Below are 18,517 nucleotides of genomic sequence, written 5' to 3'. Positions count from 1 at the left end.
GGGAGGCTCACCTGGACGGAAACGGAAGTGAGAGAAATGGCAAGAAGAAGGGACCGTTCGCATGCGCAGTTTGTAGTGTCTCGTACTGCCCGGCCTAGTCTGGTTTTGGGGAGATGTTACACGTGGAGTGCTCTGTACGGAGCCGGCTGGCGGTGTGACCCTCTCCGGTGACGTTGGGACAGACCGTAGAGCCTGAAGATGTCGGTCCCGGTGGCAGGGCTCCCCCGGCGGCTGGCGCTCTCAGCCTTGGCCGGTGCTGGTCGCTTTTGCGCGTTGGGGTCTGGAGGGACGAAGTGGAGGGGCGTCCCCGCGGGGCACCGCCGGGGCTTGGCTGACCTCCACCCGAAGCTGGTGCCCGGTCAGGGCTTCAAAGACTCAAACTCGTGGTTGCCCAAATACCGCTCAGAGCGCAAGAGTTACATAACCAATCCGAACCTGGCCACGACCTTGGTGCGGATCCTGAAGGAAGAAGCGAAAAGCCCTGACCAGCTCTTCCTGGAGTGCAATCCAGGTGAGTCGGCCGGGGACTACCTTTCCTTGGAGTTAATCGCTCATGCCATCTTCCCTCGACCGCCCGTGGGGGCCCGTTTAAGACGTGACCCCTTGAAGCAGCTTGGATGGTCGGTCCCGGTTAGGACACCAGGAAGTATTTCCGCAGCAGTTTGCACTTCACGCAGCATTTGATAAAACGTGCTCCTAGATTTTACTGTCTCCTCAAAATACTTGCAAGTCCCTCCCCAAAGAACTTTTATCTTTCACATACTCCTCCTAGAGACCCTAGCAGGATGCCTAGAACATAAGATGTGTAGACTTTCTGAAAGGTGCTTTTTTTTGGGTAAAGATTTTATTTTATTTCTTACGTAATCTTTATATCCAACGTGGGACTCAAACTTACGACCAGGAGATCCAGAGTCGCGTGCTCCACCAGCTGAGCCAGCCAGACACCCCTGCAAAAAAGTACTTTTTTTTTTTTTTTTTTTTTTTTAAAGGAGCACGACTTGTCCTGAGTCAGTTCTGTTTAGGTTTGACAGTATCTTTTCCTGGTTAGAGTCCATGAATAAGTGGTATGCTAAAGGCAACTTTGTTTTTCCTGGGACAGTAAAACATTGTGATGAAGAGGCTTTGGCTTTGACAGAATAGATTCAAAGCCAAGCAGCATCATGTATCAGTTGTGATGTTAGAGTCAAATGATTTTATGTAATCCCCAGGTTTCCTGTGTGTAAATGAGGAGTGTAGTATCTTCTTTGGGAATGTTGTGAGGATCAAAATTAGGTAATACATGTGAAACATCGATTCTAGTCAATATTGAGAAAAGTTGTTTCTTTTGCAAATAAATTTTTCCTTCTTTTAATAACACTAGGTCCTGGAATCCTGACTCAAGCATTACTTGAAAGCAAGGCCAAGGTGATTGCCCTTGAAAGTAACCGAACTTTTCTTCCACATTTGGAGGTATACTTTTAGTTTCTAAACTAATTTATTGTTCGGCTAGCTATCTTTGAGTATTTAGGGAAAGGAAAATTAAGCACCCAATTTATTTTTAGAGAATCACTTCGGGGGGCCTTGCTGTAAATATATTTTATCCCCCATGACTATAACATAGCATAATTAGTATCATAGAGCTGTCAGTGCTTGTTGAATGACTGAAATATTGGAGTTCTGAGACTTGTTCTCTGATTCTGTCTCTGCTGCAGACTAGTTGGGGGACTTTGAACAGTGTGTAACTTGACATCTCTAGGCTTGTTTCCTTATCTCTGGTAGGGTATCCTGTGCCTCTGCTTTCTGTGAACTTAGAATCTAGGTTAACAGGACTATGTTAACTCTGGATTTAGGATTTCAGAGGCAAGAAAGGTTTGGTATGGTCAAATACAATAGCATGTGGTGAAAGCATAATCCAAATGGGTTTTGCAGTGAATTCTCCTGCTTATATGGCAGACAGGTTCACATTAACAGTGAAGTAGAAATACCTTGTCTCACTGCCAGCCTCTTCCCTTCTCTTTCTCCTCCCTCCTGAGTCTCTAGATTCAGTTTAGGAAACTTGGACTTCCTGGTGCCAAATTCCTGAAACCACATATAATGGTATTTAAAAGTGCAGGACAAGGGGCACCTGGGTGGCTCAGTGAGTTAAGCATCTGCCTTTGGCTCGGGTCATGATCCCAGGGTCCTGGGATCGAACCCCGAATTGAGCTCCCTGCTCGGAGGGGAGTCTGCTTCTCCCTTTCCCTCTGCCTGCCTCTCTCCTTGCTTGTGCTCAATCTCTGTCAAATAAATAAATCTTCTAAAAAAGTGCAGGATGACAACAAAAAATTATGAAAATGTCCACCAAATCCAGTTGTTTATTTTTCAAATAAAACGATGCATGTTAGATGGTTGTTATCCTACAACTGACAGCTTTGAAAAGAACTAAGGATTTTTTTTTTTTTTAAGATTTTATTTATTCATTTGAGAGAGAGCACAAGCCGGGGGAGAGAGAGAGAGAAGGAGAGCTGAGCAGGGAGCCCAATGTGGGACTGGATCCCAGGACCCTGAGATCATGGCCTGAGCCTAAGGCAGGTGCTTAACCAAGTGAGCCAACCAGGTGCCCCAGAAATTCAGGGGTTTAGCCAGATTATTTAATTGATGCAGAATCTGCTGGATTCCCAAAAAAAAACGTGAAAAGAAAAGAACACAAAATTGAAGAAAGATCATGAAGTGTGATTTAGTCACCATGGCCATCTGTAATTTCAATTTCACCTTAGGAATTAGAAACAAAATAGCTTTTATTTTTATCTATTTATTTATTTATTACGATTCTATTTATTTGACAGATCACAAGTAGGCAGGGGATGGGGAGCAGGCTCCCTGCTGAGCAGAGAGCCTGATGCAGATACTTGATCCTAGGACCTTGGGATCGTGACCTGAGCCGAAGGCAGAGGCTTTAACCCACTGAGCCACCCAGGTGCCCCTATTTTGATCTTTTAAAAAAAGGATTAGTTTTGTTTTTGAGGGACAAGAGAGAGAGAGAATCTTTACCAGGTTCCATGCCCAGCTTGGAGCCTGAGCCAGGGCTCGATCTCAAGACTCTGAGATCATGACCTGAGCCGAAATCAAAGAGTTGGACACTCAACTGACTGAAGCCATCCAAGTGCCCCAAGGCCTGGTCTTTGAAGGTTAATCTGCATGTTCACAAAACAATTAAAAAGCATTAAACTGTCTATTTACGGGCTCCTGGGTGGCTCAGTCCTTGAGCGTCTGCCTTCAGCTCAGGTCGTGATCCCAGGGTTCTGGGATCAAACCCCACATCGGTCTCCCTGCTCAGCTGGAAGCTTGCTTCTTCCTCTTCCACTCCCCCTGCTGTGTTCCTGCTCTCACTGTCTTTCTCTCTGTCAAATAAATAATAAAATCTTTTTTAAAAATGTCTATTTAGTTTCTTACCAGTAAGACAGTAGTTGGCTTTCTTGGAAGATCAAGATTTGTGTTAATTTGAAATCCATGATTCCATGAAAAATGGAATCATGGAGGCTAGAAGGTTCATGACACGCCAAAGTTTCCTATAACAAATACAGGAATATTCATCATCAATGTTTCCTGAAACTGCAGAGTAAACACCAAATCAATCTCTGATCAAATCCAGTCTTTGGTTAGAACTAAGACTGTGTTCCAGGTCCAGCTTTCAGCTTCTTTCTAACTCCCCAGCCTCTCCCCTCGGCACTAACTTAAGCTCAGCCCTCAGGGGGTACCCACTCTTATTAACCATCATTATGACAGAGGGAAAAGCCATTCAGATAAGGTTTAATGTGAATTCATCTATTTGCCAGAATAAAAGAGAAATAACCATTTAAGTAGAAGTTTTGTTGGGAGCCTGGGTGGCTCAGTCAGTTAAGCGTCCAACTCTTGGTTTTGGCTTTGGTCGTGATCTCAGGGTTGTAGGATCAAGCCCTGAGTAGGACTGCTCGCTCAGCGGGGAGTCAGCTTGAAGATTCTCTCTCCATTTGCCCCTCCCCCTGCTTGTATGCGAGGTTGCATATGATGTCTCTCTGAAATAAATCTTTTAAAAAATGAAATAAATAGAAGTCTTGTGGCTGTAAATCACAACTTTAAAGCAGTGCTCTCAGCTTACAATGCTTCTAGCCACCCAGAATTTTGCTCCTAAAAACTGAAAAATTTTCAAGGATGATGCTCAACTCAGAATTTTTGTTTAACATTAGAACCCCCACCCTCTCTAATAAAATTCGTGGGGCTCCACATGAACAGTGTTTCAATCAGGAGCAGTTTTCCTATCGGATGTGCTAGAGGTAAGTTTTCCAATTGTGTTCTGTAATAATAAATCATGATCTATTCCTTTTTGGAAAACGAGAATTACTGTTGCAGAAAGAGCTGTGCATGTTCATTTGGAGAGCCCTCAGCTTTGTAGCAAATGGTGTGGTATTTCTGCAGAGATAGAACACAGTCTTTTCAAGTCAGACTGAACGTCAGCCCTAGCCCTCACTGCTACCTTCAGGACCCTTGGACAATTAAGTAATTTAATCTGTTTGGTTTTTCTCATATATAAAATAGAGATATTAATGCCCACTGGTAAAGGATCTTGTTGCAATTTGTTTTTATTTTAAACATTTTATTTATTTTAGAGAGAGCAGGGGTGGTGGGGGAGGGGCAGAGGACAAGGGAGAGAGAATCACAAGCAGACTCCTGGCTGTGCGTGGAGCCCAGTGTGGGGCTCCATCTCATGACCCAGAGATCATGACCTGAGCCCTAATCAAGAGCCTGCTTGACCAACTGTGCCACCCAGGTGCCCCTCTTGCTGCAATTTAAATAAGATGAACTGTGCTTCCTGTTTTTTTTTTTTTTTTTTTTTTAAATTTTGTTTTTATTTATTTATTTGACAGAGAGAGTGAGAGAGCACAAGCAGGGGGAGCAGAGGGAGAGTGAGAAGCAGACACCCCTCTTAGCAGGGAGCCCAATGTGGGACTTGATCCCAGGACCCTGAGATCATGACCTGAGCAAAGGCAGACGCCCAACCATCTGAGCCACCCTGGTGCCCTGTGCTTCCTGGGTTTGAATCCTAAATGCAGTTGAGTTTTTAAATGTGATTTCACTATTATTATAGAACTAAATTATTCTGGAGTTCTGGCTGTTATATCATTTTTCCCATTATTGCATGGTACGTAACAGATGCAAAAACAAAAACATACTTTCAGAATAGGAGTGGGACAAAGTCTGAATGTATACATTACTTTTACATTTCTATCAAGCCAAAATTCATTAGTTTTTCTTAGTTACAAAGATTAAAATAGGACTCTTGAATAACTTCTGAGGTTATTTTGTTGCTATCCAAACAGAACAATTTGTAAGAATTTCAAGATAGTCTGTTTTAAGATAAGCATCAAGTGAGTGTTCTTTTTCTCTAGCTGTCATAACACCACACTCTGGTTTTCTTCTGTACATTTTTGGCTTATTCCCAGCTTTTCGTGAGACTCTGGAGTTACTCCATCCTCAGGCCTCGTCTTCTGTGCTTCTCTTTAGGGGGTCTTATCTGTACCCCTGGCTTTAATAACCTCCAACAAGCAAAATTTTTACCAATTTATAACTTTACCCTGGACCACTCCACTAACCTTCCTATTCAGATCTATAGCTTCCCATCTGGCATCTCCACTTCCTATTCTCTGGTTCATGTAAGAGACGTCTGAAACTTCACAGGACCGAAAGTACCTGATTTCTACCCAAGTCTGTTCCTTCCCTAGTCTTTCTCAAGGCTCTCCATAAAAATGATTAGAATTTACTAGATTTAGAAATAAAATAAGATTTATAGGTTGAAATCAAACACTTAAGGAAAATTAGGTTTTTGGAGCACCTGGGTGGCTGTTGGTGAAGCCTCTGCCTGCTTCTCAGGTCATGATCCTGGGGGTCCTGGGATCGAGCCCAGCTTTGGGCTTCCTGCTCAACGGGGAGTCTGTTTCTCCCTCTCCCTCTGCCCCTACCCCACCCCCACTCATGAGCATGCACTGTCTTTCAAATAAATACATAAAATCTTTTTTAAAAATAAATAAACATTAAAAAATAAAAATTAGGTTATTTCATAACTTTAAGTTGCAAATTCTTGAAACCTCGATATATACCAATAGAATTTTCTGTGCATGAGAATCTCAGAATGCATTTTAAGTCCCATTGACCTCTTCTGTTTGTGTGTGTGTTTGTTTGTTTATTGTGACTTAAATTGTGTTTACAGAGTCTGTAGCTAACCCTTGCTCTCATTACTAAGATGTCCAGTGCTACAACAGAATGAGCACATCAGGGCAGTGAAAAAGATGGAGGTATATCGGACCTCTCTTATGGCAGACAAGGAGCTTTCCTTCTGTAGTTGCTTCTGTCTTTAGAAAACATAGATGAAAAATAAAGGGGAAAAGGGAAAGTGACCTACAGAATGAGTGTAGCCAGGTTCATTTGGTAAAGGACTAATAAAACTCTTCTAGTAAAAACAGGACTGTCAGCATTTCACTTTAATATTTTTATCGTTTTGGGGGCACCTGGGTGGCTCGGTGGGTTAAAGCCTCTGCCTTCTGCTCAGGTCATGATACCAGGGTCCTGAGATCAAGCCCTGTATCGGACTCTGCTCAGCGGGGAGCCTGCTACCTCCTTTCTCTGCCTGCCTTTCTGCCTGCTTGTTTTCTCTGTCTGTCAAATAAATAAATAAAATCTTTAAAAAAAATTTTTTTTATCATTTTTTCCCTCTACTCTGAAGCATCTGGCCATAGCCAGCAGATGATTGCGGCTCTCTGCCTGGGCCCAGGTGTGGTCTCCCAGTCTCCGCTGATACTCCAGGCGGCTGCCACTAAGCAATCAGATTAGTGTGAGCATGCTTTTTGAGTAGCTGAAGCCACTGAGAAAAAGTAGAGAAAGTGAGAGGATAAGTGAGAATTTGTTGAAGGTTTTTTGGTTTGGGGGCTTTTTCTTAGTAATACTGTAATTTGATTGCTTTTCAGGCATTAATTAATTTCTCTTAACTCTTAAGTTTTAGGGTAGATTTTTTGAAGTAGATCTTTGAGTGGGTACAAAGTCTCCCTAACACTGACAATTTTAAACATGTTATCTCTGTCTCTCTTCAGTCCCTGCGGAAAAAGATGAATGGAAAACTAGAAGTGGTCTACTGTGACTTCTTTAAAATGGATCCTAGAAATTTTGGAATAGTAAAACCTCCCATTATGATTTCAGAAACGCTTTTTCGGCATTTGGGAATAGAAGCGGTTCCTTGGTCAAAAGGTAATGCGTCCTGCCTGGGTGGTAGAGTGTATGGACAGGTGCTCTCAGGTGACTGTGGTTTTCCCCTCACATAGACTGAATCCGAGCAGTTCCATGGATGGCCAAGCACCCTACCTGGGGATGCCGAGGCGTCATTTTAGTTGACTTTATATAGCTTGTAGAGTTAGTCTGACTCAATAAAATACGATCTTAGGAAAAGTTTTAACAATTTACTCGAATATTTTTGCTTGTATTCCTAACAGATACACCATTAAGAGTAGTTGGAATCTTCCCATCAAAAAATGAGAAAAAGATACTTTGGAAACTTTTATATGACCTGTATTCTTCTACTTCTATATATGGTTATGGACGAGTAGAACTAAATATGTTTATTACTGAGAAAGAATACGAGGTATGTTATTACAAGTACTTGATGCAAGTTTTTGTTTTGGAAGAGTTTTGTGATCTGTCTCTGAGTGGTGTTAATCTGAATGACTTTAATTTGAGCTCATGACATTTGAGAGTATTAAGATGGATTTTTAAATTTCGTAGAGCATTCTTTAGATTCAAGGTTTTTTGTGGTTAAATACACATGACAACATGGCATATTTACTATTTTAACCATTTTTAAGTGTACAGTTCCATGGCATTAAGTTCACATTGTCATAAAAGTGTACCACCATCTATCTCTTCTCAGCGCATTTTTACCATCCCATACCGAATTAGGCATTACTCTTCACCCTGAACCTCTGGTAAATGCTGTCCTACTTTCTGTCTCAATGACTTTGACTATTCTAGGTACTTCAGCATAGGTGGAATCATAGAATATTGTAGTTAGTGTCTGACTGACTTCATTTAGCATAAAGCCTTTATGGTTCAGGTCAAAGCATGTGTCAGAATTTCATTTTCTTTTTAAGGCTGAAAAATACACCATTGCATACGTGTGTGTGTGTGTGTGTGTGTGTGTACATTTATTTTTTACACACAAACACATACACATAGATACATACACCCACCATCTTTCTTTATCCATTCATCTGTCAATGGACATTTGAGTTGCTTCTACTTTTTTGTTATTGTGAATGATACTGCCATGAGCTTTGGTGTGCAAATACCTCTTCCAGTCCCGGCTTTCAGTACTTTTGAGTGTATACCCAGAAATGTAATTACCGGATCTTATGGCAGTACTTTTTTTTTTTTTTTTTTTTTTTAGATATTTTTTTATTTGACGGGGGGGGCGGTGAGAATGCATGCAAGCAGGGGGAGAGAGAGAGAATCTTAAGATTTTTTTTTTTTTTTTTTTTTAAGTTTATTTTTATTTTTTTGTTTTTCGTTTTTGTTTGGGTTCTTTTTTTTTTTTTTTTTTTTTTTTTTTTTTTTTTTATGGAGAGAGAGTGAAGCAGACCCCCGTGGAACAGGGAGCCCAACTTGGGGCTTGATTCCAGGACCCCTAGATTATGACCTGAGCCAAAGGCAGATGTTTAACTACTAAGCCAACCAAGCACTCCAGTACTATTTTTAATTTTTTTTTTAATTTTGTAATTTTTTAAGGACCCACCCTACTATTTTCCATATTGTCTGTACCATTTTATATTCCTGCCAGGAATGCATGAGAGTTTCAATTTCCCATGCTCTCCCCAACACTTGTTTACTGTTTGGTTTGGTTTTGTTTTTAATACCTGTTGAGGTGCTTTGATTTGACTGGTGATGTTGAACATCTTTTCATGTACTTATAGACTGTATATCATCTTTGGAGGAATGTCTGTGAAAGTCCTTTGCCCTTTTCTTTGGGTTGTTTTTTTGTTTTTTCTGTTGAGTTTAAGGAGTTATTTCTATATTCTCAGTATTAACCCGTGCTCCGATATGTGATTTGCGTATATTTTTTCCCCGTCTATGAGTTGCTGTTTCACACTGTTGTGTCCTTTGAGTCCCGAAGTTTTTAATTTTGATGAAGTCCAGTTTGTCTATTTTTTTCCTTGTTGCCTGTGTTTTTGGTGTCATAGCTAAGAAATCACTGTCAAATCCAATGTCATGAAGCCTTTTTTTCTTACGTTTCCTTCTAAGAGTTTTATAATTTCAGCTTTTATATTCTGGTCTTTGATCCATCTTGAATTACTTTTTTTTATATGGTGTTGGGTAAGGGTCCAACTTCATTCTTTTGCATATGGGTATCCAGTTTTCCCAGCATCTTTTGTTAAAGACTGTCCCCCATCAAATGGCCTTGGTACCCTTGTCTAAACATCATTTAGTCATACACATGAGGGTCTGTTTCTGGGTGTTCTATTTCATTGCATTAGGCTATTCAGTGTCTCTGGAGATTCCATATGAATTTTAGGATGGATTTTTCTATTTCTGTGGAAAAAAACATTGTTGGGTTTTGATACAGATTGCATTGATCTGTCGAACACTTTGGGTAGTAGTGACACTTTAACATTGGTCAGTTTTCCAATCTGTGAACACAGGTTGTTTTTCCATTTGTGTTTAATATTTTTCTTTGGTGTTTTATAGTTTTCAGTGTACAAGTCTTTCTCCTCCTTGTTTAAATTGATTCCTAAGTATTTTACTTTTTTGGATATTGTTATAAATGGAGTTGTTTTTTCAATTTTACTTTTCAGATTATTCATTGTTAGTGTATAGAAATATGATTGACTTTTGTGTGATTTTTATATCCTGCAACTTTGCTGATTTCATGTATTCTACCAGGGATATTTAGAGTTTTTTAGACTCTACTCTCTGAAATTAAAGAGCCTTCTGAAGTTCTTTATAAAGTGTCTTGAGAGTAATGTTTCTTTTCTGCTCAGAATGCTTCACATTATCAATCTTCTAATCCGTGGTAACATGAGATGCTTCTGTGTATGTAGGAGTTATGGGTTAGGGTAGTGGAATAAGAAATGAAAGGGTGGGGGACGCCTGGGTGGCTCAGTGGGGTAAAGCCTCTGCCTTCGGCTCAGGTCATGATCCCAGGGTCCTGGGATCGAGCCCTTCATCGGGCTCTCTGCTCAGCAGGGAGCCTGCTTTCCTCCTCTCTCTCTCTGCCTGCCTTTCTGCCTACTTGTGATCTCTGTCTGTCACATAAATAAATAATAAAATCTTAAAAAAAAATACTAAAAAGAAAAAAAAGAAATGAAAGGGTGATTTACTCACCAAGACTCAGTAAAGAAATAGTGACTGTCCGTGGAAAGCATAAGGGGACTCAGAACCTTGAGGCTATACATACATTACATACATGAAGGATTGCGAGAAGAGGTGCCTGGGTGGCTCAGGCAGTTAAGTATCTGCCTTCAGCTCTGGGATCGAGCCCCACAGAGGGCTCCCTGCTCCGTGGGGAGCCTGCTTCTTCCTCTCCCTGCCACTCCCTCTGCTTGTGCGTGCTCTCTCTGCCAAATAAATAAACAAAACATTTTTTAAAAAAAAGATTGCGAGAAGAGAAACGGGTAACACTTCATCAGTTTTTATCTTGCTACTGGGGAAATGTTTTAGTGCTGCCTTTACCATGGACCTTTTCATGTGTCGTTTTTGCTGTCCTGTTCTCATTCACTGTGGAAACTGCTCATCCTTCAAGTGTCAGCCTGAATAATTCTTGACCCAAAATTTACTAGCCCACTTGATACATACTTTTGACCTACACTTGTCCTTCTCCAGAGTAATTGTACATTTTTGTTTCATTTTTTTCTTTAATAAGATTTTGCCCTGATGGGGGTTTGGCTAAAGGAAATCAGTATCGCATACATTATATTTTAAGTGTACATGAGGATATATTTCAGTGTGGAAGTTTAAAAAGATTTTCTCTTCTTTGAAATGGTTACGGTTAAGATTTTGCAATTCTAATTTTCTTTAATTTCTAAATATTATTAAGATATGACTTTTAAGATTCAGAATTTTAATTGCTTATGGTTATGTAAACATGTAACTTTTATTTTTCTTTTACTAGAAACTGGTGGCAAATCCCCAAAATCCACACTTGTATCAAGCATTAAGTGTGCTCTGGCAAGTAGCTTGTAATATTAAGCTTCTGCATGTGGTGAGTAAAATCCTTCTGAATTGCAAAAGAGAACTTGATTTTTATTTTTTATTATTTATTTTTTTTAAATTTTATTTTATTTAAATTCAGTTAATTTACTTAGAATGTATTATTAGTTTCAGAGGTAGAGTTCGGTGATTCTTCAGTTATATAAAACACCCAGTGCTCATTACATCACGTGTCTTCCTTAATGCCCATCACCCAGTTACCCAATCCCCCCAGCCCCTGAACTTAATTGTTTTTTAAAGAGGCTATATTTTTGTGACCAGGAAATGGAGAAAAATGAAAAATTAATTTTATTATTTTTTCCCAGCTGTTGAAGATAATAGAGCAAGGTAACTTGGTGCTTATGTTTTTGTCACAAATGTTTATACTTTTCTCTGATTATAAAATTAATATATGCTCATTATAAAAATTTGAGACAAGAAAGAAAGAGAGAGGGAAAGAAGAAAAGAATTTTAAAGACTCATCACTACAATTCCACCACCCAGAGGTCACTATTGACATTTGTGGCCTATTTGTATCCTTTTATTTTTCCTGTGTTTTGTTTTGTTTTTTTTTCTTTAAATAGTAAAGATTATATTATTTTGTATCTTTTTTTTTTTTTTTAAGATTTTATTTATTTATTTGACAGACAGAGATCACAAGTAGGCTGAGAGGCAGAGAGAAAGAGAGGAGGAAGCAGGCTCCCCGCTGAGCAGAGAGCCTGATTCGGGGCTCGATCCCAGAACCCTGGGATCATGACCTGAGCCGAAGGCAGAGGCTTTAACCCACTGAGCCACCCAGGTGCCCCTGTATCTTATTTTTTTCACTTAATAGCTAATACAAGCATTTTTTTCTCTCATCACTAGACATTTTTCCTAAGTTTTCGGCGGACAGTTAAAAACCTCACTGTAGGGGCACCCGGGTAGCTCAGTCATTAAGCGTCTGCCTTTGGCTCAGGTCATGATCCCAGAGTCCTGGGATCGAGGACTGCTTCGGGCTCCCAACTCAGCAGAAAGTCTGCTTCTCCCTCTCCCGCTCCCCCTGCTTGTGTTCCCTCTCTCGCTGTGTCGCTGTCTGTCAAATAAATGAATAAAGTATTTTTAAAATTAATTAATCAACTATTTAATTAATTCATCATGTGTATCTCCATAGTCCCTTCAGTGTTGTTGTCCAGGAGCCAGTTAAGCCCCTCAGTGTGCATACTTAGTCATTAGAATGTTACTCATTTGATCTTAGCTTTTGTTCCAATTCTATGTTTTTTTCCTCCAATGCATGAGGTTCTTAGTTGGCTCTCTGTTCCTTGTCTTTAGTATCTGTTATGCCTATACTGTTTTCCTGTATTCCCAGATCTTTTCACACTTGTGTTCACAACACTGATCCTGCATTTGTACGACGCAATGTTGGTACTGCCATTCTTGGTGTTCCTCATCTTTTATTACCTCAATGATCTCTCATTCTGTTGGCTTTTTATCTGGGCCTCCCTCCTCTCCTTATGACTGTTGGCTAGTTTCTTCATAAAGGACTCCTGAGGACTTTAGCTTTCTGGAGAGTCTTTTTTTGTTCTGTAGTATTTATTTTCAAAGGCCCAGTGTTGACTTTTGCCATTCATTAATGTCAGTGTTGATCTGATGGCCCCTAAGCTGATTATGGAAATATGGAAATCTTAGCTGTTAAGCCAACTTAAGGACCTATTTGTGTAATTATATTAAGGATGATACTCTAACTAAGTAAGAAAGAGATTAGCAATGTCAGGATAGCCCTTTGATTCTCCTCTATTTATCTTAAAAAAAAGAGGAAGGGACATCTGGGTAGCTAAGTGGGTTGATTGAGCCTCTGCCATCGGTTCAGATCGTAATCTCAGGGTCCTGGGATTGAGCCCCACATTGGGATCTCTACTCCGCAGAGAGCCTCCTTCCCCCACCCCCTCTGCCTGCCTCTCTGCCTACTTGTGATCTCCCTCTCTGTCAGAGAAAGAGAGAAGAGGAAAGTTTATGATTTAACTATCCCATGTTGTTTTTCTTAAGTCCGGTTAGAATGGTGACTTGAATTTAATTCATTCTGTTGTTTAGAGGCAGTAATAATTCAGGGGACTTTGAAGAGAACTAAAATGTTTTTGGTTTTGTTTACCTTCCCTCAAGGAGCCTTGGTCCTCGTTTGGCATATACCGCCACAGTGGGGGACAGGAAAAGGTGAAGAATAAGGTAAGAATGAATACCCTTTTATTTTCCCTCTAAATGGAACATCCCGTTTTTTTGTGTGTGTGTGTGTGTGTGTTTTTTTTTTAAGATTATCTGGTATTCTGTATTTATTTAAATGTTTACTTTAACAATATTTGGAAATGTTCTTTCAAACATACCTTACCGCTTTTAATAAATTCAAATTATTTTGGAGGAGAGTTGTAATTTTCAGCTGATTATACAGCAGATACTAGAGTAATAGGCTTAAACAGAATTTGACTTCCATCTCTATCTCTTAAAATGAGGATACATCCCAAGTTTGGAAAATACAGTCATCTAATACAATGTTGATCTAATTTGATAAACTAAAGATGTAATTTTAAAAGTCAGAGGTCTGTCGTATTACTGTTTATAATGATTAAGTTCATAAACTGGTATGTCTTATTTCTTACCCAGAGGTTGAGGCTTTTGTTTGTGTTCTCCCCTTTTTATAGAACCAAAGTGATGATATTATAAAGTGATCTTCTGTTTACTTTATATCAGAGGGACTTGTAGCAAAATTGGAATGAAGTAGCTGAATTTTAAAAAACAATCCAAAGTTTAACTTCAGTCTGAAAGGCCCCATTTGCCTACTTACTTCAGTTTTTATTCTCATTCTTGCCACTAAAAGAAGAAAAAGAAAGCGATCGATTTAAAAATGATCTGACCTTTCAGTGGTCATTGTTGTGATCACTGAGGTTTTAGCTCTATTTCACTCTCCATAAGCATATTTTTGTAGCCTCACAAAATAGAATCAGAGTAATTTATTTTGGCTTAAGTCCATTAGGAACTTATCCAAATGTCCGCAAAGTAAAAATTCCTATATATAACACACTATCATTTTTTCACTGACAAGAGCAAAAGCTAAAAAAGTTTTTTTTGGCTAACTTAAACATACAGACTTCAGGGGTGAAAGGAAGATAACCAGAAGCCATGTTTCCTGAGAGAATTGGATTCAGATGTTCCACCTGTGTCTCTGATACCAGCATGTTCGTAATTGCTACAGAGGCACTTTGAGACATTTAACAGTTTTCAGAGCACGTTATTCTTCTTTCCATCCAAGTTGTTTCAGATTTTCCACTTTTTGGAAGCCATATTTTTATCACTGGAACTTTTTTCCTAAGCTACAAATAGCCATCCATTTAACAACAAGACAGTTTTTTCTTCCCTATTTATCAAGTCTGTTATCTGTAACTACAAAGCTATCCACCAGTTTCTGTTTTTTTTTTTTTTTAATTAATTTATTTATTTTTAAATAACCGGGGTTGCCTAACCTGGGGCTTGAATTCACAACCCCAAAGAATTGGATGCTCTACCAACTGAGCCTACCACATACCCCCTAGCTTGCTTTTTAAAGTCACCTTCAAAACTCTTACTAACAACAACATACAACACTTTGTGGTATGAGGTTGTCTCCCTCTCTAATTAATAATTACTAAATATTTTTTGAATTTCATTACCTTCCTTTTTTTTTTTTTTAAACTAATTCCTTCAACTGTTGGCATCCAAAACTAGAAACGAAAATTATTGAAAGTTTCCTTTTCAGGCAATAGGTCTTCCACAAAGAGTATATATACTAAAAAATGTGTATGTACATACACATGTGTGTGTATATGTAGTTAGAGAAGTAATAAGGGATCACTACCTGATATGTGAGATTTCCAAAGGACTTAACATAAGGCCTCTGTGCTTTCCTAGGGATAATTTCTGAGGGAAAAGACATCTTAACCTTACATTAAGGCATGTGCTTTTTAAAGAAATCCAAATATGGTATACTAGAGCAGGTTGGCTGACTTTCTCAGTAAAGGGCCGAGCAGCAAATGTTTTATGTTTTATAGCCCACATAATAGTCCTGTCCTGTTCTTTGTTTTTGCTTTTTGTTTTTCTTTTTTTTTTCTTTAAACAATGATTTACAAAGGTAAAAACCATTCTTAGATCCAGACTATACAAAAACAGGCCGTGAACCTTAGTTCATAACCCCGTAGTTTTTTAAATATCCGAGGGAAAATTATAAGTCAATAATGCCTTTTTATCCTTAGGATCTGGTGTTGTGTCTCAAATATAGAAGAAATTCAGTACGTGTTAGTGTACTGGTTGGGATTTGATTTTACCCTTCTTCAAAGTTAATAAGCTGTTCCTCTTCCATGGATACTACCCAAAGGTAGACTCCTGGATCACACAAAGGACTTTACTGCCCCCACCTCCCATGGGGTAACGTGATGTTCCTCAGTTGATGGTGTACATGCTGGGGCTTGCATTGAAGCTTTGAAACACAGAGCTGGGGGAATCCACTTCTTTTATAGCAAACATGAAGCAAGCTTCTCTTTGTCTTGGATAGAGCCATTATCTCCCCCCTCACGGTGGCTTGCTGCAGACAACCCAGAGAAACTGCCCAGGTGAACAGTGCTTAGGGCCTTGCATCCTAGGCACACCAGCAAGAGTATACAGGAGCGCTCAGAGTGTATGGTAATTGCCCCTTCCAATAACTAGCTTGAATGAGTAAGCGAACCCCCTCTTGCTCTGGTAGTATTTTATGACTAACACTTTTTTTTTCTCTTTCCAGAATCCATTAGCACAAACAAATAAACAAGTAGGAGAAAACATGTGTTTAATTCAACTGACTCCTCTTCAGAATTTATTTACAGAAAATTTAACATCTGTTAACTATGATATATTTTTTCACATGTTAAAGCAGTGTTTTATGAAGCGCAATTTCAGACTAATGGACCATTTACAGTAAGTAAGAAGAATAAAAGCAAGTATAAAAGCAATTTAATATAAGAGTCATACTTTCATGTTAAAGGTCTGTCTTCTGGATCTTGTATAATATCTTGAGTAACAGAGTGAGGTACCATGTTTTCACTCATCTGTTTCTTCACAACACTTCCTTCCCCGGTGCACATTTTAAGAAAAATAAAATTCAGTTTTCCATATAATCCTATATTCTTGGTATTTTCATTTTCATTTAAATATGCTATTTTAAATGAAAATATCAAGAATATAGGAAATTGGGGCACTTGGGTGGCTCAGTCAGTTGAGCATCTGACTCGATTTCAGCTCAGGTCTTGATCTTGGGGTTGTGAGTTCAAGCTCTACGTGGAGCCTACCTTAAAAAAAAAGACTATAGGAAATTAAGCAGTAAATAGGTAAAATGTGGTGAAAAATTGTTTAAAATTCCCTTGGTGATCTCTGAATTAAAAACATGTTTACACCTGTGACCGGGATTCCATTCAAAATAAAAAAATATTGGAAATAGTTTCTACCAACATACGAAACTTGTTCAGTTGTTATTGTCAGAGGCTCACTGATGGTTTCTTGCCAGGCTAATAAATAAGACAGTTTTCTGCTTTATAATTTATTCACCAGTAATTATTACATGAAGAGGTAAAAACTGTTCCCTTTTTGAAATCTGCTGGATTCCCGTTTCTGCTGTTTGTACTTACTGAACTATTCCATGGACCTAAATGGAGTTAAGATTGTTTTTGCAAAGAGAGTTAACAGATGAAAGAGGTAGGCAGAATATTTTTGAAGGGCAATATTAGACTAGAATGTTGTTTTAGAATTGAGAATGTGTTAAAGCCCAAATTTGCTTTTTTCATGACAGGTAAGCCGTGAAACTTTAGAAATGATAATAAAAGCTATACATTATATGCAAGCTCTTAAAACAAATAAGATTAATTATATATCCATAACTTAAACATTTTATTATTTTTTTAAAAGATTTTATTTATTTATTTGACAGACAGAGATCACAAGTAGGCAGAGAGGCAGGTAGAGAGAGAGGAGGAAGCAGGCTCCCAGCTGAGCAGAGAGCCTGATGCGGGGCTTGATCCCAGGACTCTGGGATCATGACCGAAGCCGAAGGCAGAGGCTTTAACCCACTGAGCCACCCAGGCGCCCCTAAGTTAAGCATTTTAAATTGGGCATAGAAGCCATCTCTACCAATATTTACTGCGATTATAAAAAGGAATTAAGCAGATTTACTTTGTGTTTCGTTTGCAGGTTATTGAGTCCAGTTAATGCAACGGCTATATTGAAGGAAATGGGGAAACATGGAGACATGAAAATAACAGATCTGTACCCACAAGACTTTAAACAGCTTTTTGAAACTATTGAGTGTTTCAAAGAATCTTGTAGGTGGCTATTTGATGATTGCATGGAAGAAATGATCATGTAAGGTACTTGACTGCCTAAACATTAGCTGGAGCCATTGATTTATTTGGAAGTTACGGCACAGATGGGCGAGAACTAAGTTTGAAAAGCTTCCAGTCTTTGAACAGAAGATAACTGTTCTTGTTTTGCAGATTGGGCAGGTAATTTCTTTTGAAGGTGATACCTTTAGCAAATTAGATAAAACCGTGGCTGCTATTTCATTCACAAAAAATAAAATGAAAACTTCTTTTAATTGTGGATTTGATTAGATTGCATTTGTTTTGTTTTAAATTCCTATCAACTGTGGACATACTGCTAGTTGTAGGATATTGCCAGATGAAACTTAGTTTTAAAAAATCCCTTTGGCCAAGGGTGGTTGGCTGGCTCAGTCAGTAGTGTGACTTGATCTCAGGGTTGTGAGGTTAAGCCCCACGTTGAGTGTAGAGCTTACTGTAAAAAATTAAATCCCTTTGTCCAAATACCTTACATTGAATTAACTTAAATATTCCACTTTCACTGTTGACTTTTGCTTCCTCCTGGAGGGCAAAAGAATTTGTACATTGTTAAGCTTAGAAAGTAAATTAAAATGATTTAAGTGGTTTGTTTACTTTTCAGATTGTTGAATTATATTGTCAAGTACTGTACAATAAAATTATTTCAGTTTTAATATGGCTTACACTTTTTAGAAATTAAAGTATTTTAACTAATAAGATTTTGTGATTTGTTGATCTCTAATGAAATAATATTGAACCTAAGTTATTCACTTCAAATTCTGTTATGTACAGTCAGTGTGCTTTTAGTGAGTAATTCCATCTGTTTTATTCAAAAGTTGCTTGAATTTTTGTTCTCAAGAAAGTTCATCTGCGTTAGACCTTTACATGAACCTAAATGGAATTAAGAATGTTTTCTTAGATCATTGAAGAAGCTACTG

General features: G+C 38.7%; 1 protein-coding gene across 1 annotated transcript; it reads left to right on the top strand.

Annotated features, from left to right (window-relative positions):
• The first annotated feature begins 50 nt into the window (after nucleotides 1-50).
• Nucleotides 51-18,296, top strand: TFB2M (transcription factor B2, mitochondrial). Its single transcript, XM_047704320.1, has 8 exons — nucleotides 51-511; nucleotides 1,361-1,449; nucleotides 7,080-7,233; nucleotides 7,476-7,624; nucleotides 11,144-11,233; nucleotides 13,357-13,419; nucleotides 15,998-16,170; nucleotides 17,437-18,296. Exons 1-8 carry the CDS (start codon nucleotides 199-201, stop codon nucleotides 17,609-17,611), a joined length of 1,206 nt encoding a protein of 401 aa, XP_047560276.1. The 5' UTR covers nucleotides 51-198; the 3' UTR covers nucleotides 17,612-18,296.
• The last annotated feature ends 221 nt before the right edge of the window (nucleotides 18,297-18,517 follow it).

This window comes from Lutra lutra, chromosome 15 (genome assembly GCF_902655055.1).
Source record: "Lutra lutra chromosome 15, mLutLut1.2, whole genome shotgun sequence".
In the NCBI taxonomy this organism is placed as follows: domain Eukaryota; kingdom Metazoa; phylum Chordata; class Mammalia; order Carnivora; family Mustelidae; genus Lutra; species Lutra lutra.
This window is presented reverse-complemented; position numbering and strand designations above follow the sequence as displayed.